The sequence below is a fragment of the Muntiacus reevesi genome, chromosome 9 (genome assembly GCF_963930625.1).
Source record: "Muntiacus reevesi chromosome 9, mMunRee1.1, whole genome shotgun sequence".
NCBI lineage: Eukaryota > Metazoa > Chordata > Mammalia > Artiodactyla > Cervidae > Muntiacus > Muntiacus reevesi.
The window spans coordinates 15,182,578-15,203,404 of record NC_089257.1 but is presented as its reverse complement, the minus strand read 5'-3'; the positions used below and the strand labels follow the sequence as shown (position 1 = coordinate 15,203,404).

At 54.4% G+C, this 20,827-nt stretch overlaps 1 protein-coding gene across 2 annotated transcripts; it reads right to left on the bottom strand.

Moving 5' to 3' along the window:
* Nucleotides 1-949: 949 nt before the first annotated feature.
* On the bottom strand, nucleotides 950-18,219 carry SPI1 (Spi-1 proto-oncogene). 2 transcript variants are annotated; one of them, XM_065944361.1, is made up of 5 exons: nucleotides 18,030-18,219; nucleotides 15,630-15,729; nucleotides 3,134-3,324; nucleotides 2,296-2,458; nucleotides 950-1,953 (listed from the first exon to the last, which is right to left on the bottom strand). In XM_065944361.1, the coding sequence occupies exons 1-5, from the start codon at nucleotides 18,072-18,074 to the stop codon at nucleotides 1,634-1,636; spliced, it is 819 nt and encodes a 272-aa protein (XP_065800433.1). In that variant the 5' UTR covers nucleotides 18,075-18,219; the 3' UTR covers nucleotides 950-1,633. The 2 variants fall into 2 exon arrangements, with proteins under 2 accessions (XP_065800433.1, XP_065800435.1); XM_065944363.1 differs by having other exon boundaries at nucleotides 15,630-15,726.
* Between the last annotated feature and the right edge of the window lie 2,608 nt (nucleotides 18,220-20,827).

Genomic DNA, 20,827 nt, shown 5'->3' with positions numbered 1-20,827 from the left:
CAAGCATTGTCCGTGTGGTCAAAACTTGCCATCCCTTTCAACATAAATCCATTCTCTTCTGCCATTTTAGCCATGTTTAAACTGCATCTCCTGTCCCTGGGCCGTCTTTCAAAAGGAATTGGGGCTTTGGGACGTCACTCGTGGTCCTAGTTAGGACTCTGTGCTTCCACCGCTGGGGTCCAGGTTCAGTCCCTGGTGGGGAAACCAAGATCCCGTATGCCATATGACACAGCCAAATATTAAAAAAAAATAATAATAATCCATAAAAATTCAAAGAGACTGTGTTCCATTCTCCCTCTCTCGGGGCTCAGAGATCCATGGAGGGGGATTATGGTTGGGTTTCCCCAGCCTGAGGGCTCAGGTGTCTGCCCCAACACAAAAGGCACCAGAATCTGGATTCTCTAAGGTCTGCAGGTTGCTCAGGAAAGTTCCCTCACTCCCAGGCTGTCGGTTGCCTCTTCTTGCTACTGTTGGAAGCACAGCCCGTACAGGTTTCGCGGCTCATCTTTTTCTCTCTCCCCTGCTGTGGGCCAGATACCAGAGCGACCAGACGCCAGGGTACATGGGAAGAGTTCACTTGTGTCAGGGTCCTGCCAGCAGAGATCCCGTGAACTGCTCTGCTGCTGACGGGAGCTCTGGGGCTTCATCCTTGCTCCTGATCAAGCTGCACTTTACCCCTTTCCAGACACATGAAGCTTCCCGCCTCACGTGGCCATGGCAGCCCTTCACTCCATGTATGACCTTGGACAAATTAGTTGACCTCTATGAGCCTCAGTTTCCCAGTTTATAAAATGGGGCATTAGGTTCCACTTCTCAAGGTTAACACGCAGTAAATGGCTAGAATATCCAGTGTTGTTGCCCTTATCATCATCATCATCATCATTGGGCTCATAACAGAAAGATTCAATGAGTTTAAGCCTCACTGAAACATTAAAAAAAAAAAAAAGCATTTATCAGATACAGAGAGCTTTTTAATGATTTATTCCTCTAAGAACAACTGAGAATTCGTTCCTTCCGTGGATTACAACAGCAGGTCAGGCAATATCAACTGTCTGGACAAACCGGAAAACTAGACAAAGTGTCAACCATCCCGAGGTCTGCAGGTCCAGCATGGGCGAGGATCCTTAGTAAACGCTCAACGGACAAATGAGAAGGCAGATCAGATGTCGGGGTTCGGGTGCGTCAGACAAGGTGCACAAAAGATTTTAAAAACAGCCTTTCCGGGCTGAAGAAAACTGAGAATAACTTTAGGTAAATGGGTTTCTTGAGAATGCTGATGGGGGGAGGGGTGTGGGGAGAGAGGGCCACTGAAAAAAAAGGGGGTTCACTATACACAAATAATGACGGCTTCCAACTCCCAAGGCCGTTCGCCCAGTACCAAGCAAGCTGACCCTTCGCGGGGGCCAGACGCCCAGATGGCCTTCCGGAGCCGGGCCGGCGCCCTGGTGGGAGGCGAAGCAAGGGGTGTGGGGCGGGCAGGGGGCTTGGAGGCGGAGGGGCGGGCGGCGAGGCGAGGCCCGGCCCGCCACAGTCCTGCCCCGGGAGCTCCCCTCCTGTGTCCGGCCGCCCGGGCGAAGGGGTTAATGCTATGGCCATGGGGCGGCCCGGCGGGCCCGTGCGCGCAGGCCTGCGCTCAGTGGGGTGGGTGGCGCCGCTCGGCCAGGCCCCCGCGGCCCAGCACCTCCCCGCTGAACTGGTAGGTGAGCTTCTTCTTGACCTTCTTGACCTCGCCCGTCTTGCCGTAGTTGCGCAGCGCGCGCGCCATCTTCTGGTAGGTCATCTTCTTGCGGTTCCCCTTCTGGATGCCCCAGCGGTGCGCCAGCGCCTCCTTGTGCTTGGACGAGAACTGGAACGTGCCCTTCTCCTTGTCCACCCACCAGATGCTGTCCTTCATGTCGCCGCTGCGCAGCAGGTCCAGCAGGAACTGGTACAGGCGGATCTTCTTCTTGCTGCCTGCGGCCGGAGGCGGTCAGCGCCCGCGGCGGGGCCCCAGCCCGCCTCCCGGGGACGCGGCACCGCCCCCTCCTGCCCGGGCTGGTGGGCGCAGGGGCGGGGCTACGGCTAGCAGCGCGCATGCGCACGCCCGCGGCGCACGTGCTCAGACCCCGAGGTGCGGCCGGGCCCCCGCCCCCGGAACACACACGGAGACGCGTGTTGGCAAACACGCACCCGACGCGAGCACTCTGCTCTGTGGCCAGGCTGCCGCGTCCCTGGGCCTTGATCGGGGTGGGGACGGGCCCAAGGGTGGCCAGCGTGACGGCTGCGCCCAGGCTGGGCCACGGGTGGGTCACCTACCTGTCTCCCCGTGCAGGAGGCCAGACCCTGGCTCCAGGCCGTCGGCCTCCCCGTCGGACACCTCCAGCGGGGGGCTCTGCCGCTCCCCCTCCTCTTCATCCGAGCTGGGCCGGGCGGGGGACAGCGAGGGGTACGGCAGGCACATCCGGGGCATGTAGGAGACCTGGGAAGGAGGCAGAGGAGGGTTGGGGTCCCTGAGGGACCGCTGAAGGCGGCCAGGTAGGGGAGGGTCCTGGGGCGTGGTGGCCGGGGGTTGGGGGGGCAGAGGGACTTGGGAGAAGGCTGGGGACACTGGAGGTCGGGCGGGTTATGGAGTCATACGGGGTCACCGCACACAGGGTGCCGGTAGTGGAGACAGAGGGGCTCCCGACACCCCACCTGTCTCCCTGGTTTGGGCGGCGGGAGGTGCCACGTGGACAGGCAGCTGCCCTGGTGTGAGGGGCTGCGGAGCAGGGTCGGTCAACGAAGTCAGCGGGGAGATGGGGAGGTCAGCGGATTTCAGAACTCAGTGACTTGGATGCCAGACCCACGAGGAGCCAGGGAACGGGGTGGGAGCTGCAGCTCTGGGGTTTCAGAGGCCCCCGGGGGTCAGAAGGGCCAGTGGGGGTGGGGTGGGGTGGGAATGGTCCGGGCTCTGTCCTCGGTGGGGCGGGCGCAGATAAGGGGTGCGGGGTCACGAGGTCAGCCGGGGGGTCAGGAGGCAGCCGTTGGGGCTCCGGCCGCCGTTGGCGCTGTGGGGCAGGAAGCCGAGTTGAGTAAGAGCCTGTGTCAGCTTCCTGCGGAGCGCCCGCCTCACCGCAGGCGCCGGGCCGGGCCGGGCCGCCCTGCAGGCACGCACCTGGTGGGGACCGAGGCTGGCGTGGGGAGGAGCCATGGGGGTGTCGAGCACGTGCATCTGCTCCAGCTCCATGTGGCGGTAGAGCTGCTGCAGCTGTGGGGGCTGGACGCTCTGCAGCTCCGTGAAGTGGTTCTCCGCGAAGCTCTCGAACTCGCTATGCACGTGGTGGGGGTGGAAGTCCCAGTAATGGTCTGCGGGCCAAAGCAGGAGGGGCTTATGATCGTATGAAACACTATATGAACAATAATAGTATATATTATATATAATAACTATATATAATATAATATATATAACAATAATAGTGTGCATAAAAATAATAGTGCCAGGCCTTGTTCCCTGTCATAATCACCACCGCCATTCTGGGCTGCAGGTTGGCATTAATCGCAGCACCACCCGCCCTGCTATTTTCCCGCCCCCAATTGTATAGATGGGTCTTCCCCAGGTAGCTCAAATGGTGAAGAATCTGCCTGCAATGTGGGAGACCTGGGTTCAATTCCTGGGTCGGGAAGATCTCCAGGAGGAGGGCATGGCAACCCACTCCAGTATTCTTGCCTGGAGAATCCCATGGACAGAGGAACCTGGCGGGCTGCGGTCCACGGGGTCACAAAGAGTCAGACACGACTGAGGGACTTTAGAATACTCAGAATATGCTATGGATGAGGACACTCAGGCTTGGAGAGGCTACATGACCCCACCAATGGTCAAAGGCCACGTGGGAGGCAAAGTCTTTGTTCTCAACAACCGGTCTACCCTGCCTCCCATGCCCATTCCAACGATGCCGGTTTTTGAGCCAGAGTCCGAATCCGGCCATTTCCTTTCTGTGTGGCCTCAGGCACGTGCATTGACCCCTCTGTCAAACAGGGATGCTAGAAACTAGGAGGCTCCACGCAAGTTCACATTTGTAAAACCCATTAGTCCCAGAGCCTGCACTCGGGAGTGTGTGGAATCGCTTCTCCTGCCCTTCAGACGCAGCAGTGGTTCCTGAGCTGACTGGCTGCCCGCAGTCACAGCTCACTGCCCTGTCACACAGCCGAGGTGTGACTGCAGAGCCACAGGGCTGACATTCCTCAGCCGAGCTCCCCCTGCGGCCCCTCCAAGGCCGCGTCCTTGGGGAGCTGCACCCAAGGCTTTCCCGGAAAGCCCCTGGTGGGTGCTTTCAGAGTCTGCGGCAGGGTGGATTTGAGTTTGGGGAACAGCTCCGTGCCACTGGGAGCCTGCCTGGGCCTGGAGCCGGTCTTCAACGTGGTTACTCTGGGCACCTTTTCCAGGAACAAAAACCACCACATGTCTGAGGGCTTCCTGGGTACAGCTTGGAGTCCCAAAGAAGATGTGGTGACAAAGCGGCAAGAGGAATTTTTCTCGTGTGACCCAGAGAGGGAGTGTACGGGATGCTGAGACAGGTCAGCGTCTCCGGGACTGGCACGGGGCCCTGCAGGGGGACCGTCACCAGACTCCCGTGCGTGTCTTGTGTGTCGTCTGTCTGTCTCCCCCCTCTTTCTCTCTCACAAACACATCGTCGCTCACGCCTCCCTGAGAAATGACACGTGTGGTCTTGGCTCGGCACTGGCTCTCAGAAGACTCACTCATTTTCCAGTCTTACTCTGCGGTGGCTTTGCCTTGTGACCCTGAGCAAGACATTTTATCTCCCTGAGCCTCTGATTCTGCAAAAGTCAGAGACCCAGCTGGGCAGCTACCGAGGCCCGGTTCACATGTGGAATTATTTGAACCCACAGTCCAGACTCCCACTTCCGTGAAGCTGCAAGGCATAGGGGAGCCGATTGGGGCGGAGCTGGGTTTGAATGCTGCCTCTGCCACTCACCCCTGAGTGACACGAGGCAGGTTGTTCTGCTTCTCTCTGCCTGTTGCCTCGGCTGTGAGATGGGGCTAATAACTACACCCAGCTCACGACATAGGCTTGCTGTGAGGATTAGATGAGCTAATGTTTGCAAGGCACTTCGAATGGAACCTGGCACAAAGCAAGACTCAATAATCATTAGCTATATCATTCCAGGTTTCCCAGGTGGCTCAGTGGCAAAGAATCTGCCTGCCAGCGTAGGAGTTGCAGGAAGTGCAGGTTCGATCCCTGGGTTGAGAAGATTCCTTGGAAGGAAGCGGCAACCCACTCCCCCTTGCCTGGAGAATCCCTTGGACAGGGGAGCCTGGTTGGTTGCAGTCCATGGGGTTGCAAAGAGTCGGACACCTGAGCTACTGAGCACACACATACACCCGTTATCATTATAATGATAATTATTATGAATGTTTAATGCTGTCTTTAGAGAGCCTAAATCAGCACTTGAGCAAACAACAGATACTTTAATACTTATCAGCTCCTCATCTTCCCCTGCTCTCTATCACCTTAGTCCGTGGTCCAGAGAAATAGTTTGAGGGATCCTGGCTGTCTCTTTCTCCCAGAAGCTTGAGTTGGGACCCCAAGGTTGCACCAAGGGCAGAGGACTGGTTTTGTTCACCTTCATATTCCCAGTGCCTAGACGCAGTAGGCATCTTGATGCTTTTGAACTGTGGTGCTGGAGGAGACTCTTGAGAGTCCCTTGGACTGCAAGGAGATCCAACCAGTCCATCCTAAAGGAAATCAGTCCTGAATATTCATTGGAAGGACTGATGCTGAAGCTGAAACTCCAATACTTTGGCCACCTAATGCAAAAAAACTGACTCATTGAAAAGACCCTGATGCTGGGAAAGATTGAAGGCAGGAGGAGAAGGAGATGACAGAGGATGAGATGGTTGGATGGCATCACCGACTCAATGGACATGAGTTTGAGTAATCTCCAGGAGTTGGTGATGGACAGGGAGGCCTGGTGTGCTGCAGTCCATGTGCTCGAAAAGAGTTGGACACGACTGAGCGACTGAACTGGCCTGAATTGAGATGCAGTAGGCACTGAAGAAGCATTTCCTGAGTGAAAGCATGACTCCTAGCTTCTTAAGAACTCTGACTCTCCTCCACCAAATTATCCAAATCTGAAGGGAAAACAAAACAAAATGACACTTATTTTGTACTTTCATCTTGCCTTGAGTTAATAAGACCCAGAAATTCTCCACTTGCTGAGAGAGAGTTGGTTCTGTCTGTATGGATGGGGTTCTTTGGGGCTCTGGGGTTACTAAGTGGGTCCAGATTCCTTTTTAGCTGTAGATCTGCCCTGGAGCCCCACTCCAGGCCCTCCCATTTTTGCCTTCTCCTGCCAAGGCCGAAGTGCCCAGATCTTCATAGAATGCCTTATCCTGCCCATGCGTGCATGCCAAGTCACTTCAGTGGTGTCCAACTCTTTGCCACCCTGTGGACTGTAGCCTGCCAGGCTCCTCCATTCCTGGGATTCTCCAGGCAAGGATACTGGTGTGGGTTGCCATGCCCCTCTCCAGGGGAACTTCATGATCTTTATGAAATGCTTTATCCTCCCCCTCAAATCCTCACACCTACTACAGGTCTTTTTTGGGGTTTTTTTTGGGGGGGGTGGGTTTCAGCTGTGCTGTGTGGCATGTGGGATCTTAGTTCCCCTGCCAGGGATCAGACCCGTGCCACCTGTATTGGAAGCACAGTCTCAATCACTTGACCTCCAGGGAAGTCCCCCTACTCAGTTCTGGGTTGGGGGCGCTGAGTTCTCTCTCTCGGTCCCTGCCTCTGTTCCAGCTCCACATGAGACCCACGGGCTCATTCTGGTGGTCCCAGCCTGAGGCCAGCACTTCCCACAGCAAGTCTCAGCACCCCCTGATTCGAGTCACTTTGGGGGCCAGAAAAGCTTGAGGATTTGGGGCCCATCAGAGACCCATGCGATCCACAGCGCCGGAAGGAGATGGGAGAGTCTGGCCTTTCACAGCACCCTACAGAGGTTCGTTTGCTCAACGAGGCTCAGGAGCCCTGCCCTAGGGTCACCTGAAACCTGCAACGGAGACGCTTGGGCTACAGCTAAGGTTTCAAAAGGCCCAACGAAACCCTTTCCTCTACCCTGGATTTTGAGTGCTCGGGCAGTTATGTAATAAACACTGTTTGGTAGGCAGAGATGAGTCCTCTGAAGGAACATAATGCCATCCTTATGCAAAGGTCAGCACGCCTGGGCTCTTTGGACCTTATTCCTAGATGACTGCTCATGAGTGCTTTTCTATATCCCTGCTTGTCACTTCAACAGGTCACCCAGACTCTCCTGCAACTTAGGTCCCCTTAGCATGACTTTCTGCTCCTCAAAAGGACATAGTGTCAAGACTTCCCTCGTGGTCCAGTGGCTAAGACTCCGCACTCCCAATGCAAGGGGCCAGAGTTCAATCCCTGGTCAGGCAACTAGATCCCACAGGCTGCATCTAAGAGTTTGATTGCTACAACTAAAAGGAAAAAAAAAGATCCCACATGCCACAACTGGAAAAAAAAAAAAAAGACCGGGCATGAAGCAATGAAGATCGAAGATCTGTGTGCCACAACTAAGACCAAGTGCAGCCAATAAATAAATCATATATTAAAAGTTAAAATATGGGAATATAGTGTTATTCACATATCCGGAGATAGCTCTGGACCCTCCCTTCTACAACCTGTAGGGCATTCAACACACACTAGGCTTCAGTCAATATTTGGTTAAATGACCAGTGAAAGCTTACTTTTAATGTGTCTTTTATGTACCAGGCACTGTACTAAATACTTAATCCACATTATGTCATTCAGTCCTCACCGTGGCTCTGACAAAGTGGCCAGTATGGTATGATCTTCCTTTTGCCTATGCGGAAACTATGACTCAGAGACATAAAGTCCCTTGCCCATAGTCATTAGTAGAGTCAGGATCCAAACCCACCTGTGTATGACTCCAGGGACTAAACTCTTACCCCTATGCCATACCACTGCTGAGGACCAAGACAGCTAATGAAAGCTTTAAATAAGACACATGGTGACAGAATTTACAGACTGCTGTTATCCATCTGTCTGTCTACCATCATTTACTCCTCATTCATTATTCATCATCTGTCCATCCTCCATCTGTCACCCAACATCATCCGTCATCCATCCATCCATCTATCCATCCATCCACCCATCCAACATCCAACCATCATCTCTCCATCATTCACTCATTCATCATCCGTCATTTAACCCACCCATCCATCCATTTATCCATCCATCCCCCACTGAACCTTTATTCATCCAGCCAGCAATGACCCATTCATCAACATCTTTCACTTCCACCCTCTAAACCAGCTTCCAGTCTGGGACCAAAGTCCTACCCACACATCCTTGCTGCTACTCAGTTCTTTGTGTCACTAACACCTATATGTCACTAGGACAAAAATAAAATGATATTCAAAACAATCCCCCCCACACAAAAGGCAAACCTTAAGGTCATTCAGTTGACCTTATCTCCTCAGAGCAGAAACCTCAGCCTGAAGCCATGGCTCTTGACAGGAGAGGAGAAGATCAAGACTGAGAAGGAAGATGAGGAATCAAGAAAGCAAGGAATGAGGGAAGAAACCTTCGCCGGAAGTCACAGACCATGGACAAGGGCTCCTTAATCCCAGCCCTCCTGCAGTTTATTCACACATGAAAACTGAGGTCCCAGCGAGCCGAGATCCCCCGGTCTCACGTTCCTTGTTACTTCTTACACTGTAGCCTAATTATTATGATTTTAGTTATTTCCCTTGTTAAAAAAGATAAATCTGGCAGGGCCTGTGTTTTATTCATCCTACAGCACCTGGCAATGTGCCTGGGATGGAGGGAAGGACATTTGGGAAAGTGAATGAAGTGAATGGATGATTAGAAGTGAATAAACTGTGGTATGTGAATAATAATAAACAGTGAATCTGTGGTATGAAAAGATGAAAAGTGCATAGAAAGATGGAATGATGGAGAGAACGCTCATACTCTGGAACTCTATTTCCTCCATCAATCCCACTGCAAATAGCATTAGGATGGCTATTATCAAAAAACAGAACAACCAAGCCCGACTGTATAACACAGGGAACTACATTCACTATCTTGTAATAGCAGAATGAAAGAGAATCTGAAAAAGAATACGTACATATGTGTATATATACATATATATAATCAGTGAGTCACTTTGCTGTAGACATGAAACATTGTAAATTAACTATACTTCAGTTTTTTCAATGGCTAAAAAAAGCAGAAAATAACAAATTTTGGCAAGGATGTGGATTAGTGGAATCCTTGTGCACTGTTGGTAGGAAAGTAGAATGGTGCAACCACCAAGGAAAAACAGTATGCTTGGTCCTCAAACAATTAGAAATAGAATTATCTTACAATCCAGCAATTCTACTTCTGGGTATATAGTCTCAAAGAACAGGAAGCAGGATCTGCAAAGAGATATTTTAACACCTATGTTCACAACAGCCACAAGTTATAAGCAACCCACTCGTCCTTCGACAGATGAATGGATAAACAAAATGTTATCCACGCAACGGGATGTCACTCAGCTTTAAACAGGAAGGAAATCCCGATGTACACCACAACACAGGTGAACCTGGAGGATATTATATGCTGAATAAAGTAAGCCAGTCACAAAAAGAGAAATACTGCATGACTCCACTAAGATGAGGTGCTTGGCGCAGTCAAAGCCACAGGAACAGAAAGTAGAATGCTGGTTGCCAGGGGCCGAGGGGAGGGGGGAATGGGAGGTACTGTGTAATTGGTCCAGAGTGTCAGTTTCGCAAGATGAAAAGAGTTCCAGAGCTGGATGGTGGGGCTGGTAGCACAGCGACATGTCCCTGAGCCACTGAACTATACGTGTGAAAATGGTCAAGACCGTACACTTTACACTGCATACATTTTAATCACAACTTAAAAATAACAGACAGCAAATTCTATGAGCCCTACACCTTGAGAATCTATCCTGAATCCGTCTGCTCCTTTTTGCCCATCTCACCACCACCCTTGGCCAAGTCACTGTCATCTCTTTCTGGATTATTCCAATGGTTTCCTCGTGGGCTTCCCCCCGTTCCTACTCTTGCCTCCTCTCCAGCTATTCTTCACACAGAAATTAGAGTGATTTAAAAAAAAAACAAAAAAAAAACGTATTCAGTGGAACCATTAGTTATTGGGAGAAGACACTAAAAACTTCCAGAGAGATAAAACAAAACTAAACAGGAAAAAATTTAAACGAAACCCCAAAATGGTTACATTCAAAAAAGAGGATATGGAATGACATCAGATTTCCTAAGAAAAACTCTGGTAACCTGAAGACAGTAGAGAAATGCTTTCAGTTTCAATGAGAAAAAAAAAAAAAAGTTTTTTTTCAACTTAGATTTCTATACACAACCAAACTACTGTTAGTTTGGTGAGGCCATAAAGACACCAAGTAACAGAAACAGCAATAAAACCTTAGCTCCCAGACAGCCTCTCTTAGGAGAGCATAATGCTATGAGTAACAAATCCTTACATAATTTTCACTTTCTCAGCCTCTCATGTGGAGCAGCTCACTCCATCCTTAGGGCAGTCCTGTGAAGTAGGTATCATGAGTGAGGAGCTGAGGCCCAGGGGGGTGAGACCTCTTCCCTGTGGTCACCCCACCCGATCGTGGGGAGATGGGGGGTGACTCCCAGCAGCCTGGCCGCAGCGCGGGGGCCCCGTGTCACTGCCACTCAGCCCTCAGAAGCACAGCGATGAGAAAGTACAGGTAATCAGATTACGCAGTGTGGCTCAACTGTGAGCAATATTCACATGGTCCAAACCGTGGAAAATTCAGATGTCAGTTTAACAAAGTTAGAATACAGACAGAGGGACTTCCCTGGAGGTCTACTGGGTAAGACTTCATGCTCCCAGTGCAGGGGACCAGGGTTGGATTCCTGATCAGGGCACTAAATGCCCGCATGACGTGCATGTTGAGTGGCAGTCGCTCAGTCGTGTCCGATTCTTTGTGACCCCATGGAATGCAGCCCACCAGGCTCCTCTGTCCATGGAATTCTCTAGGCAAGAAGACTGGCACAGGGTAGCCATTCCCTCCTCCAGGGGATCTTCCTGACCCAGGGATCGAACCTAGGTCTACCCCATTGCAGACAGATTCTTTACCCTCTGAGCCACCAGGGAAGCCCCCACATGTGGGACATGGCCAAAAAATGCAAAAAAATTAAAAATAGAATACAGAGGAAGACAAATGCTGTATGATCTCACTTATATGTGGGATCTTTTTTAAAAAATAACAATTCAGAAAAGGAGGTCAGACTGGTGGTTGCCAGAAGTAGTGGGGGGGGGGCGGAAATTGGGTGATGGTGGTCTAAGGTACAAACTTTCAGTTGTAAGATAAATAAGTCCTGGGGATGTCATGTACAGGATGACTAGAGTCAACTGCTGTATGGTAACTTCGAAAGTTAAGAGTATCTCCTGAAAGTTCTCATCACAAGGGGAAAATTTTTGTAACTGTATGAAGAGTTGGATATTAACTAAACTTACGTGGTAATCATTTCCCATTGTATAGGTGTGTGAAGTCGTTAGCTGTTACACCTTAAACTCATACACTTATGTTGTATATCATAACAGCAATAAGATGAAAAAAAGGGGAAAAGTTACTGTGACTATTTTGGTATGTGTGAAGAAGTACGTGTGTGTGCTATAAATAACTAGAAAGTCAAATACTCATCTTTCATAGTACAATAAATTTCCGTAAGTAAAAAATCAAGCTAGATTCATCTCCACCTGGCATATAGAAAGCCCTCAATAAATGTTTGTGAGTTAATAAATAAAGGCTTTCTAAATCTCTGTTTCAAACTTTCATGTATATACTTCCATAGCTCTGTAACAGAAAGACTGGGAAAATAGCTTTTAACTGTCTCTGATGCCCAGCATAGGCCATGGAGAAACAACTCTGATAAATTTATGTAAAAAAGTAGCAGATTGCAGAACTGCATGACATTACAGTTCATTTCTTTTTTTTTTTTTTTTTTACAGTTCATTTCTGAATGGATAGAATTTGTGTGGATGTATACACTTAGAAACATATAGGATTATACACTGTCAAATAAAATATCTGCTAGGATAGACGAAGATGGCTATCAATGCGGGGTAAAAATGAAAAGTAGTCATAATATTTTCCTTGATATGCTGCTGTATTTTAAAATTCTTTGCAGTGGGTATTTCTTGTTTGAATAATTAAAATTAAACATCTATAATTTCTTTTGCTCAGCCCGCTCCCCTGGCTTCCCATCAGGTGTGGGAAACACGACAAGCTCCACCGCAGTCCTCGGGCCTGTGCGGCCTCCCCTGCAGACCGGCCTCCCTTCATGTCGTTTCTGCCTGTGCTCCTGGGCCACCCCGGTCCCCACCGAGGTCCCTCCTGCTCTTGCCCCTGCTGTTCCCACTCCTAGAACACTGGTCCCTCCCTGTCTGTGCATTCGTGTTCCTTCAGGGCGCTCAGATTTCCACCGGGGGCCTCACCTGGGGGCCGTTCACCCCTGGAGCTCCATTCTGCGGGTATACCTCGGGCAGTTTAAGCCTGAGGTCTGTACCCAGAGATGCCATTTGTGGCGAGTCCTTCTTTAGGGCCCTCGCATGCAGATGCCAGAGCCTGACTCACGTTACTCTGCTTTCTACTGGACATCTTTAGAGCATGTCTGCCAATTCAGCTGTTCCCCATCTCTCTCCCTCACTGGACTAGCAAGCTCCAGGAGGGCAGTGGCCTTGCCCGGCCTGCTCCTTGTACCAAATCCAGCGCCTAGAACAGGGTCAGGTCCACGGCATGTCATCAGGGGCTATTCGGCGGATGGACAAGTGAGGGGATGAGTGGACAAGTGGACTGGACAACAAGCCTTGGAAGGACGGGTGGCTGCGGGGGGGCTGGGTGGATGGGAGGGGAGCGGACGGCTGGGTGAGTGGCAGACAGGCCGGCTGTCTGCTGGGTTGTCGGGAAATGAGCCTGTTGATGTCACAGAAACTTCTGTGCTTCTCCACTCCTTGTGGACCTGCTTCACCTCTCCCCCCCGGGGGGATATTCAGTAAAACTAACACACCATGTCCTGAAAGTTTACTGGGCCTTCGACTCAGCATATTACCTCACACATTGCATGTGTTACCCCATTGAATCACTGCAACTCCGAGAGGTGTTTTCACGTTCTCGGTTTTACAGATGCAAAAACGGGGGTGCAGAGGAGTTAAGTCACTTGCTCCAAGGTTACACACCGGTGAGTTGATGGAGCCAGGGCTCGAGGCAGGTCTGGTCCCCCAGCCTTTGCACCAAGCCTCACCTCCCACAAGGGTACCTGCAGAGGGCATGCGGGAGCTGGTGGGAGAGTGTGGGGGTGTCTCAACTCTTGAGTCTTCAGAAATTACCTCCAACAGGTATTAGAAGGGAGAGAACGGATGCCCAGATGGACTGCGATGGCAGGGGTGGGGGTGGGGGAAGGGGTGGTGAATAGGGACCAGAGCATCTGAGGACTCAGGAGTCTGCAGAAAGGACCCAGACGGGGAGCTCATGCAGCCAACTGGGAGTCACCCCAGATAAAAGGGATCTGCCTGAGCACCAAGCGGGGAAAACACTGGCTATCTCTACAGTGCTCCCTCCATCAGCCAGCCCCAGGCCTACCTGGCTTCTAGAGTATATAAATAGCACCCCTGTATTACAGGAGGGGAGAATTCAGCTTCGGTAGACCCAAAGGAAAGGCACCCAGACCCAGGGAGACTGAGAAAGGGTCAGGCCAGGGGAGAAAGGCTCCCTGAGGCTAGAAGGGGTCAGAGGCAGCCCTGAGCTTGCAAGGGCCTGAGCGGGCCTGCTGCCTGGAACCACCAGGGGGCGCCGGTCCTCAAGGAGGGACCCGCTCGGGTCCCAGACTCTGGGTAGGTGTGGGGCTGGTGTCTGAGTCAGGGAGAGTCAGCCCCCGACCCTGGCAGTGGGAGCTGGAGGTAGAGTTGGAGGAGGGAGACGCTAAACCGTCTCTGGATTTTCCCCAGAAAGGATGCATTTCTTGTAGAAGTATAAAATTTAAATTTAAAAGTATGGGGAGGCGGGGAAATAAAGGATATTTTTAAAGTCTTTCTAGTCCTCAAGTTCTGAAAGGAGCCTGTGTGTTCCCAGACATGGCCTTAAAGTATGTCTACCCCTTACTCCCAAGATATGGCTTCCAGTTACAGTCTTTAGAATGGCTGTCAAGGGTGAGTTCCAGGCAAATTGTTTGCAGGCTCTGCCATCTGGATGTGAGGGTCCTAAATAAGGACTTGCCGCATATGGCATCTCTGGGTACAGACATCAGGCTTAAACTGCCAGAGGTGTGCCAGCAGAATGGAGCTCCAGGTGTGAACAGCCCCCAGGTGAGGCCCTTGGGGGTGAAACCTTCCTTGGCTGTGGCACAGAGCATGTCTGTCCTTCTGGGGCTGCAGACACCCCGCTGTCTGGCTTGCCCAGGCCTCCAGACCCCCTGAAGAACCCCTCAGTGAAGACCCATTAACTGGGCCACCTCGCCTTTGGTTCAGACATATTCCATCAATACACCGAGATCTACCACTGGTGACCTCTCTTAGCCCCTTGCCCAGGTCCCAGACACTAAAGGTCTCTCTCCCCTCCCCTGAATTTGCTTTAGAATTGAGCCTGGGCTTTGGGGTGGGGGGCAGTTAGACCCAGACAGAAAAAGGCCCTGGTCCAGGCTGCACCCTCACCCCCACCACCAGCAGACAGGGTTTCAGCCCCTGCTGAATGAACAGCTCTCAAATGGGAGCGCTTCTGCACCCCACCGCCCAACCTCCAGGGGACGTTTGGCAACTCTGGAGACATTTTTGGTTGCCATGATTGGCAGGAATGCAAGCATCCAGTGGGTAGAAGCCAGGAATGCTGGCAGATACTCTACAAGGCACACGACGGACCTCAGAGCATAGAATTATGCAGCCCAAATGTCGAGAGACAAACGCTGTGAGTCACACACAGCAGGGCCTGGGGCTGCACCAGACGGGAGTTCAGGGTCACAGGCGGTGACAAGAATGGAGAGGAAGATGAGGGGTTTGGGGGAGGAGAAGAAGACGCAGGTTCGAACCCTGGGTAGGGAAGATCCCCTGGAGGAGGAAATGGAAACCCACTCCAGTACTCTTGACTGGAGAATCCCCGGGACAGAGGAGCACAGCGGACGACAGTTCCGTGGGGCTGCTAAGAGTTGGACATGAACGAGCGACTAAGTGAAGCCAAAAAAAATGAGAAAGCACTGGACCTGGAGCGGACAGAGCTGGGTCCCACCGGCCAGCTGCGCCTCCTCGTACAGGTCCCGTAGCCTCTCTGCCTGGTCCGTCAGGTGTAAACAGGCCCAAAGGAGTGGATGAGAAGATAAAACATGAAGAGGCTCACCCATGCCTGCACACCTAGGATGCTCCAGAAATGTGCGCTTGGGGTGTGGGATGTTGGCGGGGAGCAGGAGCGTGGGGACTTAGGGTAGTGAATCCATATCCCTGAGAGCTAACTGGATCCGATGCTCGGGATTCCAAAGAAGCCTCGGAAAGTGTCTGCTTTTCCCTTCCCAGAACCCAGTGGCGCTGGGGCGCAGGCCAGGCTGGGGAAGTCGGGGCCGGGCAGGGCCCGCTACTCACCGCTGTGGCTTTCTCCATCACTGCTGAGATAGGGGTAATACTCGTGCGTCTGGCGCTGGTAGAGATCCGTGTCATAGGGAACTAGGTCTTCCGATGGCTGCTGAGAGAGGAGGGGGTCAGGGCTCGGCCTGCGGTGGGAGACCCCCCCCAGGGTGTCGGGTCCACACCGAGCCCCTTTATCAGGCCTACAGCCCTCCGTCTGCTTGCAAGAGGAGAGGCCACACAGGGCGCAAGCCGGGGACCCAGGGGCGCAAGAGCCTCGGCTCCGGCGGAAAGGGGGTGACAGAGACCCTGGAGGGTCAGAGGTCAAAAGAAGACAGTTCTGAGGGGACAGCCCAGCGGCTCCCCCAACCACCTCACACTCACACTCCACAGCGTGCCCAGGTCCCAGCCTCACACACTCACCCGCTCACGGTCACACCGATGTGCCTATGCACCCCCCCAAGCGCACACAAGCTCCCCCGACACACTTCTTCCCACACTCCCAACGTGTGCTCTCACACACACGTCCACTCACAGCCCTCACACTCACCCCGGGCACACACGCCAGTATGCACCCGCCTAGAGGTGCTCGCAGGGTCCCCGGGGTTGACACAGGAGCCCATCCCTCGCCTCCAAGCACGCCGACACACGCGCTCGGGCCGTGTCCATCCTCCGTCACTCATGCTCCTGCTCGCCCACCGCCCAGCGCGCAGGCTTGCCCTCCTGCCGAACCCCCCTCCCCGGCCCCCAGGCTCTCTCGCTGCCCGCTGTCCAGGTTCCAGGCCGGCTCAGGGCCCCCACCCCCACGCTGGCTGTCCGCTCTGATGGGCTTTACAGGCCGAGGCTTTGGGGGCCTCTCCCCCTCCCCGCACCCCACTGCCTGGCCGGGCACTGGGACATGCACACCCAGAGGCTTCCCAACAGTCACCAGGCCTCTCCCCACCCCCGTGCGTGTGCCAAGCATTGCACAACAGTCACCCCGGCCTTCAGGGCCCGGCTTGGGGACCAGAGCTGCCTTGGGAGCCCACCCTCCCAAGACCCACTCCGCGTCGCCCCTGGACTGGGCCGGGGGGCTCGGGGGCTCCCGTGGAGCCCAGGAGGACGTGACTCCTGCTCAGCTCTAGCGGGGATTCAGGGACTGAGAGGTCAAGGGACAGAGACAGGGTGGCCGGGACCCAGGGCCTCTGGCTCTCTTGAGGCAGAGTGGGCTCCTCCTGGGACCACCCCCCCATCACACCCCTGCCTGTCTCCCCCATCTTCTAGGTTCCAGGTGGGGGATGGGGGGGCCAGGGCCAGGTCAGAGGCCGGCTGGCTTGTCCCGTCTGTGCCCGGCCCTGCGTCGAGCCTGGCATTAGGTCCGCAGAGAGACAGCACAGCCCCACAGCAGGGTGTCACGCTGGGGGTGCCTCCCTGGGGCTCTGGGGCCTGCCTGGGGTGGGGTGGCCCATGGGGGTAGGGGGGGAAGGGAGCTTGCCTCCAGGCCGGGAAAGCTGAGTCAGATGGGCAGGCCCAGCCAAGCCCTTCCCAGTTACCCCCCCAGGGTCCCCATCCCCAGCTGAGTGGGGAAGGGGGTGAGGAAAGGGAGGGGGCTCCTCTCAGAGGGGCCTGGTGGTGTGACACCTGCCGGAGGCTGCAACTGTCACCTACAGCGGGAGCGGAGGGGGTCTGCCCCAGACGGCCGCCCTGCCGTCCCTGGGGTCCCCTGGGACGCCCGCTTCTCCACCTCCGGCCTCAGCCACTGCCCTCACCCCCGTTTCTCCTTGGACGAGGCCCTCCCCCAGCCCCAATCTCAGCCCCAGGATGGCTCTGCCCTCCTCTCTGCAGTCCCGACCCCAGCTGCCTGGCGAGCCTCTGCTCCCCTCGCTGCCCCGGCCCCCACCTCTGCCTCCGGCCCCCACCTCTGCCTCTGCCACTCAAGGCCCAAGGCCCAGACCTCTCGGGTCAACAGGCACGTCCTCTGCGCCTAGGTGGCGAGGGACCCAGGTTTCAGGCAGCCTCGGTCTCCAGGAGCACCCAGTCCAGGGCCCGAGACCTCCGGTCTCCTGCCCGCCAGCCCTTCACCGTCCCGGGGACTCGCTTCCCTCCACGCCAGCCTTCCCAGCTCCCCGTCACCCTCGCCACCCTCAGCCCGGCCGCCCCTCAGGCCCCTGGAGCCCCGGCTGCCACCCAAGCCCCATCTATAAATAACCGCTCAGGCCCCATCGATCACAGCCCCACTGTGGGCCCGGCCCTCAGCCCGCCGGGGCGTGCTTGCTCCGAGGAGGCCGATGGCCCCCTTGCTTGGGTCTCAGGCCCCGGGGCTCCAGGGAGGAAACACCAGCTTCCCACTGATAGGGGAAGGCAGGCGGCGGGCTGGCGGGCAGGTGGCGGGCGTCCGAGGGCCGTGGGCTGGGCTGGTGGAGGAGTCCCAATACTCACAGGGGGGACGAGGGGAAACCCTTCCATTTTGCACGCCTGTAACATCCAGCCGAGCTCCGAGCCGGTCAGGTCCCCTGCCTCGGTGGGGGCCAGTGCGGAGCCCCTGGGGATGGGGCGCCCCGTCGGGGGTGTGTGGGGGGGGTGGGCTGGACCGCTTCGGGGCGGGCGCAGGGCTCAGGCCTGCCCCTTGAGCTACAGGAGCCGTGGGTGAGCCCCCTCCCTTGACATTGCAGGGCCAGCGCAAGTTCCTGATTTTATCGAAGGCCTGCCGCTGGGAGATAGTCCCCTTGGGGTGACATCACCACCCCAGCCCGTTTGCATAAATCTCTTGCGCTACAGGAAGTCTCTGGCCGGCTGGGGCAGGTGGTGCTCCAGGGGCTGGCCTGGAAGGCCGAGGGGGCCAGGCCCCTGCCCAGAGGAAGTCAGGACTGTGAGGGGCGGCCTTGAGGGCTGGGGTGGGGCGGGAGAATGGGAGGGGGGAAGGCTGGCTTCACCACGAGGAGGGCCTTGCTGCCCCCTGGGGCCTGTGGAGGCTCTCTCACCCTGAATCCCGCAGATGCCTACTACTTTTGAGACCCCCCACGTGGCCAACAGTCACTTCCTTGGGGGATCGGAGCTGGTAAGGGTGTCCCCTTGGGGCCTCCACATTCTGGGGTCAGCCTGGTTGGGCGAAGGCTCTTGCCCTGCTGATTGCCAGGCCTGGCTCTTCCTGGGCCCGTAGGCCCACAACCGCAGTCCTACCCAGCCTGGGGCTGGGCCCTGGGGCCTGATCCTCAGCATCATGCTGGTTTCTCCTTCCTTCCACCAGAAGTATTCCTACACCCTCCCCTCTCAGCTTCCCAAGGATCACCATGTCTTCCATATCTCAGTTTCCCTACCCCTTACCAATGCCTGCCAATCGAGTCTTCCTAGTTTAAAAACTTTTCTTATCTGTCTATCCATTCACCTATTTTCCCATCCATTTACTTATCTGTTTTGTCAATCCATCTATTCACCCATCAAGCCAGCGGTACATTCATTTGTCTTTCAGTTTAATCCAGCCCTTCATTCATCCATTTATCTGTTAGTCTATTATCCCTCTACCCATTTGTTTATCTTCTCATCCACTGAGCCGTCTATATGTTCATTTATCAGCCCATCCGTTTGTTACTCATCCACATTTCCATCTGTTTATCCATCGTATGTCCAGCTATCAATCTGTTCATTCACTGGTCCATTCATTCATCTAGCCACCCATCCATTTATGCGTTCTACCAATATCAGTTGAGTTCTAGGCTTCATGCCCATAAGATATGGCTCAGATAGTAAAGAGTCTGCCTGCAATGTGGGAGACCTGGGTTCAGTCCCTGGGTCGGGAAGATCCCCGGAGAAGGAAATGGCAACCCACTCCACTATTCTTGCCTGGAAAATCCCATGGACAGAGGAGCCTGACGGGCTACAGTCCATGGGCTCACAAAGAGTCAGACACAACCGAGTGACTAACACACAGGATTTATGCTCAGTGCTGGGAAAGGAGAAAGGTACTGGACAAGACTCCTGTCTTCAGGGAGTTCCTGATGTAGTCTGAAGGGCGGAAGGATGAATAGAGGCAACTTTTAAATCCTTTTTCTCTAGTAAGCCCAGTTCTCCAACTCGTTGAGAGCGCACTCTCCTCTCCTGTGAAGTCTTACCCTTGGCTCTAAGTCCTATTCGCACTAACATTGCCTCCTTCCTGTCAGTGGAATCCCAGATACCCGAGTGTTTCTTCACTTGCAGCGAAGACCAGGGATTCGCAGGTCTGGATTCACCATTAGACCTATTTCACCTACACCTTCACCGACTTTTTGCCTCCACCTTTGGGCCTCTCCAAGAAGTCTAGGGCCTCGTCCTCAGGACTCCCTAGGAACCTGACCAAGGCCGCTCCCCAAGAAGAGGGGAGAGGCGGGCTGACTTGGCATCTGTGCCATCCCTGACCCCACTTTCTCATCAAGAAGGCCTCATCCCCACTGACTGCATGGCTGAGGGTGGGCTCTACTGCACAAGGGCCACATCCTGCTTGCTGTGTTCATTCATTCATTCTTTGCTTGTTTGGTTTATATGCTTATTTATCTCCTCTTTCATTTGTTTAATCACTAATGCTTTACTGAAGGTCTCCCATGTGCTGGGCCTGGCAAGGGGGCATGAACATGAAGGAGGCGTGCCCTGGGCCTCCAAGAGCTCACAGGCCCACAGAGAGAACAGACATGCGAGCAGATGCATGCTCCTCTGGGGAGGCAGGGGCACAAGAGGTGCCAGGTGCAGAGGCGCATAGTCAGTCGGGTCAGGGTCACACGCAGGGGAGCACGCCGGGGCCAGGGCAAAGCCAGGAGGCGGCAGAGAACGAGGGAACAGGCTGGAAGCAAGGCCAGACCCGGTGGCAAAGAGCCTTGCATACCAAGCCCGGGAGCGTGGGCTGCCTCCAGGAGCTGCTGAGGGGCCTCTGCTGGTCCCGAGCAGGGAGTCTGGGCTTTCCAGGTGTATTGCGGTGGTAACAAGTCCACCTGCCAACACAGATTGGCAGGTTCAGTCCCTGGGTCTGGAGGATCCCCTGGAGGAGGAGATGGCAACGTGTTCCAGTATTCTTGCCTGGGAAACCCCATGGATAGAGGAGCCTGGCAGGCTACAGGGGTCGTGGGGTCACAAAGGGTCGGACACGACTGAGCGACTGAGCGCGCACACACTCGAGGAGGCAGTGTATTGCTCTCCCCAGTGAGCGCAGGCAGCGGACCAGGCCGGCTCTGTGTTCCTGAGCCCTAAGTCTCAAGGGGCCACGAGAGAAG

Bases quoted from the DNA above. Each gene is read 5' to 3' on its own strand.
- SPI1 (XM_065944361.1), bottom strand. From the start codon at position 18,074: ATGTTACAGGCGTGCAAAATGGAAGGGTTTCCCCTCGTCCCCCCT. The intron at 2,459-3,133 runs GTGCGTGCCTGC...CCTCCTTCCCAG, and splicing joins CCAGCCTCGGTCCCCACCAG to GTCTCCTACATGCCCCGGAT. The intron at 1,954-2,295 runs GTAGGTGACCCA...CTCCGGCCGCAG, and splicing joins CCTCCTGCACGGGGAGACAG to GCAGCAAGAAGAAGATCCGC.